Here is an 8,710-nt window from a genome sequence, read left to right as displayed (position 1 = left end):
ATTAAGTTTTATTAGTCTGGATTTGATTTTCCCCACAAACATTAAAATTATTATATGTATTTGTGATAGGATTGTTTAGGTGTCCAAATTATATATTAGAAATATTATGCTCTTTGTTTAATAAATATCATTAGTGATTAGCCTTTATAGTCACTATAAAAAAAAAAAAAGGGTTACACTGGCTAATATTAAATCTGCAGGTAGCGTATGGGTAAAATAGGAAACCTTAGAATAGTCTACATGTAATAATGCAAAGAAAAAGATCTGAATTTTATAACAAGCAGGTGGGAGGTTAGTATTAAATGATAGAGAGAGAGAGAGAGAGAGAGAGAAATATTAATTTAGGAAATTGGAGCCTTTGGTTATTACCTATTGGTGGCTTCAACTAGGGGAGGTTGGGGGGGAACTTTGATGAGCAAATTGGCAGCTTTGCCTAATAATTTGCTAATTGAGTTCCCAAATCTTTTGCAATTTAAGGTCTAATTAATATCATTAGGCATTTTAAAATTTAATTATATATCATTAGGCACTTAAACCAAGGGATTCCTCAATCCTAGCACCGGTTGTCCTCTAAGTCCGAGGTTTTGCCCACTCACAGATGTAGTTCATGCTTTGGTGTTTATACTATTAAGAAAAGGGGGATATTATAACATAAACAAAGTCCTTATTAGATTGTGACTAATTTAATAATCAAGGGAGGGAGGGAGAGAGAGAGAGAGAGAGAGAGAGAGAGAGATGGGCAGGTGGTAGATTTGAATGCTACCGACCATGGTAATAAGTTGTGATTGATGGTTTAACTTAATCTTATTTTATAATCGTCTAATAATATCTTTAGAGATGCTTAAATGCCCCGAATATAATAAAACATCCCTAACTAGATGACATGAAAATTTAATGATGTCCTAATTTAATTAGTGCCGGTAGCATTTAAATATGAAAGCACTTATACAGTACAAGTCTTTTTAATAATCTTAGCACTATCTCATTGAGCATTTCTTATGATGAATTGAAAATAAAATTTCTAAAAAATATAAGCTATTTATTAAAGTCTAATAATTTAGTCCCCCATCTCATAACAAAAGCGATAGATTTGATCTGATTCTCCAATGAATGTTAGGATTAGTGTTAGTGAATTTTTTACTAAGATATTATATGCATATGTTTTGAACTTATTGTAACTTTATTACTTGGAATGGTATGCTCAGATAGATAACTCTTTTATCTAACCTATGATTAGTCTCGAAGCTCATGATATATTGAAGAAAAAAAAGATAAAGTTTCCAAAATATAGCAGAATTAGTGTTAATGTGCAGGCATCTTGTCATGAATTATGAATTACCTAAGATGCATGCTAAAGTAGGTCAATGTTAACTCATATCATGAGGCAATTATTAATTGGCCTGTTTCAATCGTTATAAAGATTACTGTGTGTGTGTGTGTGTGTGTGTGTGTGTGTGTGTGTGTGTGTGTGTGTGTGTGTGTGTGTGTGTGTGTGTGTGTGTGTGTGTGTGTGTGTGTGTGTGTGTGAAGTCAACAAGAAGTTTTACTTGGATGGATCCAACCACTACTACATAAACCAATGCTTTTTTCCCCCCTTTTCATTGAAAAAGAGAGAGAGAGAGATGTGAACGTTGAACATAACCCAAATCACCAACCTGGAGGAGATCTAGTTAGAATCTTTTCACGTGAATTAGACATGCTAACTCATGCTTAAGATATGGCTCTGGCCGCGTTACTTGGATGTCTTTTAGATAAAGGGGGTGGCATGTTGGCTTTGCCTTTATAAGAAAGCATCGAGAGTAATAAATATCTCCATTGGAGACATCGAACCGTTGACTCTCATCATTTTGAAAGGAAGAAAATGGCTTCATGGAATTAATCTAGACATGCCACTGATCAACACATGCTCGTCATTCATTTGACCAAGTCCTCATCTGGGGATTCTTGACTTATTTTGATGTAATAATCGTCAGAAGATATATTTGTTCAACTGTAAGATGGATAGAGGAAAAAAAATAATGATCATTGTACCAATCATATGATTTTTCACAATGATTTCACCAAACAAAGTACAACAAAGCTTAGCATTTTGCAGCAATTTTCAAGTCTTAATTCATCTGCAAGAACGAGGTAGTGTTGTCCACTCACGTTTTCTCCAAGAACACGTGATTTCAGGGAAAAAGAACAAAATACATGGCAAGAGAAGAATCAAAATTCAACAGAGTGCTCTCTAGGACAAAAGAAAAATGAACCAGGATGCAGAAACTAGTTAGTAGTGCTCTTTTCAGTCAACTGGCTTGTGAAATGCTTTAAAACTGCCTTTTCCAGCGTCTCCTTCAGCAAGATCCTGCTGCATCAAATCCTTCATGCTCTGGTGTGCCGTCAATGAGCTTTGCACTTTCTTTACATGGTCATCCGAATTCTACGGAATCCCATTGGACATTTAAGTACACCAGAAGCAGCACACCCCAAACATAAATATTAGTTCAAACATGGCTCAAACAGATAAGTTATAGAGGAACACAGAGTTGAAGAACACCATTGATCTATATATATTAGTTGCTTTTTATTAATCACGACTCACACGCAGACCCATCATCAGTCTTCTGGCGCTTTCTAGCATTTCTGTCCTGTTCTTCCTCTCCTTCATACATGATATGTTCGTTGGTTTCCTGAGCTGACAGATCTGGTGCTGTTCCATTCCCTTCATGGTTAAGAGATCCATTGAGCAACTCTGGTCCTAAGAGAGACACGTGCTTGCTGGTTATATGCCTGCCAGCCCTAACCTTCGGCCCCCAATGCCTCTCAGGATTTGGGAGGAATCGCTTCACCTTCTTGGCTTGTGCTTTACTGAGAGAAGCAACTGCTCGGGCAAAGTTTGCCTGTAGAGTGAAAGAAAAAAGCAGTAAGAATGCAAGCCCAATGCATTGTGCCCTAGTATAGCTTTGTGAAGACAATGAAACAACTCAATCAGATTATCAGAATTCCAACATCATATTTCTTGCTCTCCTTTTGATCTTGTAGTATCCAACATCGAATTGGAAAATTATTCTTGCAACCTTTGAGGAAGATTTTCTAGCCTTACACTATTAATAACTACATACTAGATCATGTTATCCCATTACGGCAAATCAGAACAACTAAGGAAAAAGAATAAGAACATAATATTGTTGTTGCACCACTCAGCTCGAATATTTGTGAAAGAACATCCAGACTGATAGAAGATGCATAATAGAAAAATAAGAAATGGAGGGAGACTTCTTAAAGCAGAAATACTCTAAAAATTCTACTTGACATGTGCTCAGGAAATCCCAGCACTGCAGGATCACATTCTTTTTCCCTTCACAATTCATGTGGAAATACCATATACATAAATTATCTAAAGCGGTCTTAGATTGCCCAAAGAAAGAGCATGATTGAAGATCTTTGTTTGGAACATACTTGCAGCTCTGGTTCTTTGGCGAGGATCACTGTTCCTGAATGATTTGGTGGTTGTGGTTTAATTGGATGATTCTTGACCTGCATACGAAATAATAACATACTAACATTAGGAAAATGAAATTAGCTACTAACTTCATACCAGCATATGATCTTTCAACAGATATAAGACTTGAATTCTCAAGAAGCTATTCTCAGCATTACCAACATCATGATCAAAGAAGACCTAACAGTCTAGATAGAAAGAGTCAATAACTACCCAGCAGCGCATTATATCCCAAATGACGTTCATTGGGGCATCAGTCTTCAGCCCGAGTGGGTTGACATGGCTCCCCGAGATGCAATAACCTGCATTTATCACTGCAGAGCGGAACATAACTGCAGAAGGGGAGGTACATTTGAGAGTTGCGCATAAGTTGTGGAGACTAACAAAAAGAGGGACATCATGTAACTCCTGCATTTCAATACATTTCCATGTTAGGCGAGCTAATACACATAGAAAATCAAGAGGAATATCAAGAGAATGTGCTATGACTACTTTTGGGAGAGTGAAGTCAGTACCTCAGATATAGTTGTCAGTACAGAAGTTATCTTCTCATATGCAGGATACCGTTCTTTCATTGCTTTGACATTAGCTAATATGGAAAGAACCCATTCTTGATCATGCATAGGAGCAGACCATATTGGACCACCCATATTGAACTTCTTCCCGCAGTCACTACACTCTTGAGGAACCACAGGACCAAAACCCGGTGCAGATTTGACACTATTATTCTAGAAAAGGCAATCACAAGAAAAGAAAAGAAAAGCTTTAGGCAGTTAAAGAATTGAACATTACAAGTAATGCCATATCTAAGATGGAGATGAAACCACTTCATTACAAGCATACCTTAGTAACAATCCTTCCAAGACTCTGAAGATGAAAAGAATCACAGCCAACACATTGATATACATATGAGAGTTTGAGAGGAGTATTCTTTATTTCACTTGCAGAACTGCATAATTCATAATTGTGCAACACAATTGAACAAAGTACGAAGCAAATTAATAAAATGACTGTGTGAAAGTCATAAGAAACGCCCAGTAAATAAAATGTAGCTTCTGCATGTAAAATAACTTATTTAGATCAGATGTAAGGGAATAAACTACTTACGTGTATATTCGCACAAAAACCCGAATATAGAAATCCATATGTACAGACAGGATGGGAACAATGTAGCGCTTATAACGATTTGCATGGCTCTGAATGAGAAGAAAGAATCAGTGAAACTGAGAGATAAGAAAAGCAGGCTTAGTTGGTCAAGTAAATACCTCAATGCTTGCAAGGAGGATTCTCAAAGCCATCTCATGGCAATACTTGCCTTTCACAGGGTACGAACCATACCTGGTGTCCACACAAGGATTCTAAGATGCTAAGGAGAACCAAAAAAATAACATTTCTCTGTTTGAAAAGTTTTGTTTGAAACCTCACTTGGAATAGCAGACCTCCCCATTACCCCCACATAGAACTGCCATATCAGTGGCTGTACACATTAAAATACCCCCATCAGCAACCGACTGAACTGCCGAGTCCAAGAACACGGAAGGTGAACCATATGGATCAAGATCAACCTGCAAAATCCACGTTATCTTCCAGTCAATTAACATCAGATATCTTTCAAAGAGTTAATAAGGAAAAGAACTTTGATCCTACTCAAGAACATCAGGGCAGGGTTTATTAAGCCTATGAAAGGTTTCACCTTGGGATTCTAAGCTTAGAGGCCTAAACCCAGTCTTTCCAGAACCCACCTCACTAACACAAAGCCAAAACCCAGCAGCTCTACACCATGTTTCAGGCTTGGCAAGTCACAAACAGACTATTATTCATTTTTGAGCAACCCTGAGCAAATATTCAGAACTGATCTCTTTAAATTTTATTGCTCCACTCTAGCATTGAGTGCAAAGGTAAAACCTTAAGATCAAGCCAACAATTCTGGGTTGGTCTTCTCCCAGTGGCCCAGCCCATTGAGAATTATTGGCATATCGAAGTTAGCTAATAAGTCAATAGGAAATGAAGCGAATGATCTCCCAACATACAGTGGAAGAACACAAATAGAATAAATTTACAATAAATATGGTACAAAAATGTCACTGGCATGCCCAATGAAAATTAAAGAGAAGTGTCTAAGAAGCAAAGGGAGAAGCACAGAAAGCATATAACGCATGCATATGTACACCAATATACATGTTTAACAATTTTAGTTAAAAGAGACAGAATTCATTTTACCAGATCAATAACCAAAAAGTAAAATGATGCAAAAGTGCCACTGCCAATGGTAAAGGCTCTTACATTTCTGAAGTAGCAAAGAATCACTAGAAGCCAGTAAAAAAATATGAATATAATGTGTGCATATCATAGGAAATAAGCATATATCTACTCATCACAGATAATGGAAATACCACATCAAATTCTTTTGAATGGCTGAGCATGTAAACTCGAGCATCAGCAAGATGAGCTTCCACTTTTGAGGAAGCTACAGAACCATTGAATTGTATATTTTTCTTGCATGCTTCAATGGATGCTGCAAAAACAAATGTGCTTCAATTACAAATACTATCGCAAATGAGAGAACATCAAGGAAAATATATTCTGCAAACAACACAAAGATACCTTTGTCATTGTCTAGAGCAATCACTTGTCCAATCCCCTCAACTTCTCGAGCATACCGTATAGCTCTTAATCCAGAGGCAGCCAAAGCCTGCAAATTTATAATGAAATTTAAACCTGAAAAGTGGGTGTAATAAAAGCAGAATACAATCATCTTTAGTTGTATTGAAGTTACACTAGTTTCTTAACAAAACTATACATTTGGTGAACATGCCTTAATTTTAATTCTCACTGAAATTGGAATTTAATAAGAATTCTGATTTAGTATCACCTCAAGAACCTTAGGTGCCTTGAGTTCTCCCAGCCCTTTCCATGAACCATTCTTCATTGGTTCTTTTAAAGTACTTTCCATTTCATCTACAGATTGATGCCTCTGTATGTCAGACTCATCATTTATTTTCTGATCCTGTGTGGTAGTTTCCTCCTCTGGAGCAGATCTGGAAGGAGGGGCCTCAAGTACCACTTCTTCTAATTTCCCTTTTTTGTTCAACAGTGTAGCATGCTCTTCCTTGCGCTTTGCAATGAAGCCTCTTAAAACCGCAATCGACATATCTCTATTGTTAACCTAATGACAGAAGGAACTGCTGCTAGTCAAAGCTGATATTTATTGAAGGTAGAAAAACTATATAAAATAGAGAAGCATGATTATAAGCAACCAAAGAATTGAGAAAATAAATCTTCAAATCGATTGGAGAGGGGAGAGGGGAGAGGGGACAATTACAAAGGTCATCATAGGTAGCAGGTATTATGACAAAATACTATAATGTCATGATCTCTTGTAATGCATCGATTAAGGCTTTCATTTATTTAAATGGATCATCTTGGTTATTTAACAGACTCTTGTAGAGACTCTTCAATAATTTTCAGTTATGTTAGCAAGAAAAATGAAACTAATAGGGTCCACTTATCCCAAGAGTCAATGTTCTGCAGTGACCTAATGGGCAATGTAATGTCATAAGCAGATGCAGATGATAAAGAAATCATAAGATAATTAGTCGAGTTAACTATTTATCTTGATAAAACTTTGCCTTATTAAGGAAACAACGTCTCAATTCACAAAGCTTCTGCCTATGCAAGATTTGGGAAAGAAAGATATATGCAGCCTTACCCTCATATATGAGTAGAGGTTATCTACAAAACTTGTACATATGACCTCTTAAACGCAAGAGGCAAGAGGCAAGCATTACTGTGAATGTTATCTAATTTCTACCTTAGTTCATAACATATTTAGTAACTTATTGCCTTGGATATATTAGAGTGTCATTCACGAGGAAAATAGAAAGAGGTTCAAATAATCTCTTATAGAACCCACGGAAACAATCATGTGGCAACACAAACACCTTGAACCAATCCATAGAATGTGAATAAAACAACAAACCTTATGTGACTACAACAGAGGTATTTGTATATTACTCTTCTGATAACGATGAAAGCTGGAACTTAGAAGAGATATATCTGGAATAGTATGGTAAGATATGTTATAACATCAGTATAGCTCTCAGCCCTACTTTAAATCATGTTTATTTATCTATAATGATCTAGAGAACAATGCAATGGACTTAAACTAGTATATATTTGGAGTACCTCAGGTGATATTCGGATTCATGGAAAAACCCTCAGCATAGTCATCTATATCACAAAGAATGATACATACGATAACAGCTCCGATACACACTATTGAGCCACAATCTAACAGCTGCAATTTGTATAATAAGATTTGTTTTCACCATAGTCAAACTCCCTGTTCCATTCCTACGTTCTTCGATATACCTTATATACTTATATTTCTATAGATTGTGCACATAATCCAGAATAAAGGGAAAGGTACGATTAAATCTGTTGCAAGCGAAGCCACTCCATAAACAAGCAAAAGATCGCAACTTTAGTGCCACACATCAGAGAAAACATCAAAATAACAACTGGGTTCCTCATAGCAGTCCACAAAACCATTCAAACAGTCTTCTAAACCTACCAGACACTAGAAATCAACTAAAACCCTGGAAAAAGGAGTACCTGGGCCTTGTTAAAGAAGACGGTGTTGCTTGAGTGCATGAGGATTTCAGCCTCCCCTTCCTTGATTATAGTATAACCCTTAAGCTTGTCTCCGAGGTCTCCCATGTCGTCAGACTGGCGACGGCTGCTCCAAATTCGAAGAAACTACGAATAGTTAGAAAGAGATTGGGGACGACACTGACGAAAGTTTCCTTCGATATGGTTTGCTCTCCGGACCTGGTCGAGTGAATCTTAGGGCGTTGTGTTTGGACAACACGGATGGGGAAGCATCGGATCGGATTGCGGATTCCTACAACCTAACCCGATCCGTTGTTTTGGCGTTGCCGGTCGAGCGGTATTCTTCGGTGCCATTGGTTGCCCCCACAACACAATGGTTAATTTCAAAACTATCTCTATCTAAACTTAAAAAATAGAAATAAATAAATAGTTTATTTCGTTAACCGCCACTGTTACAAAAATCCCCCTTTGAGATCTTAGGTGAGCAACCACAAAAAATAGGGAGGGTGTGCATCAGTTCAGCTACAAGTAAAACCCTGAGATTGCCCCCAAAGTCTGCAAAACCTGTTACTTACAAATTACTAGATTATAAAGTTTTTCATGAGCAACCCAAAA

General features: G+C 37.1%; 1 protein-coding gene across 1 annotated transcript; it reads right to left on the bottom strand.

Moving 5' to 3' along the window:
* Positions 1-2,087: 2,087 nt before the first annotated feature.
* LOC140763662 (tRNA (guanine(26)-N(2))-dimethyltransferase 1-like) lies at positions 2,088-8,321 on the bottom strand. Its single transcript, XM_073101946.1, has 12 exons — positions 8,099-8,321; positions 6,357-6,650; positions 6,089-6,176; positions 5,878-5,999; positions 4,910-5,049; positions 4,750-4,822; positions 4,592-4,680; positions 4,328-4,433; positions 4,000-4,212; positions 3,698-3,892; positions 3,442-3,519; positions 2,088-2,882 (listed from the first exon to the last, which is right to left on the bottom strand). The coding sequence occupies exons 1-12, from the start codon at positions 8,201-8,203 to the stop codon at positions 2,574-2,576; spliced, it is 1,812 nt and encodes a 603-aa protein (XP_072958047.1). The 5' UTR covers positions 8,204-8,321; the 3' UTR covers positions 2,088-2,573.
* Between the last annotated feature and the right edge of the window lie 389 nt (positions 8,322-8,710).

This window comes from Typha angustifolia, chromosome 7 (assembly GCF_048772165.1).
Source record: "Typha angustifolia cultivar Huaian chromosome 7, ASM4877216v1, whole genome shotgun sequence".
Classification (NCBI taxonomy): domain Eukaryota; kingdom Viridiplantae; phylum Streptophyta; class Magnoliopsida; order Poales; family Typhaceae; genus Typha; species Typha angustifolia.
The sequence above is the reverse complement of the archived record's forward strand: the minus strand, read 5'-3'. Positions and strand labels throughout refer to the sequence as shown.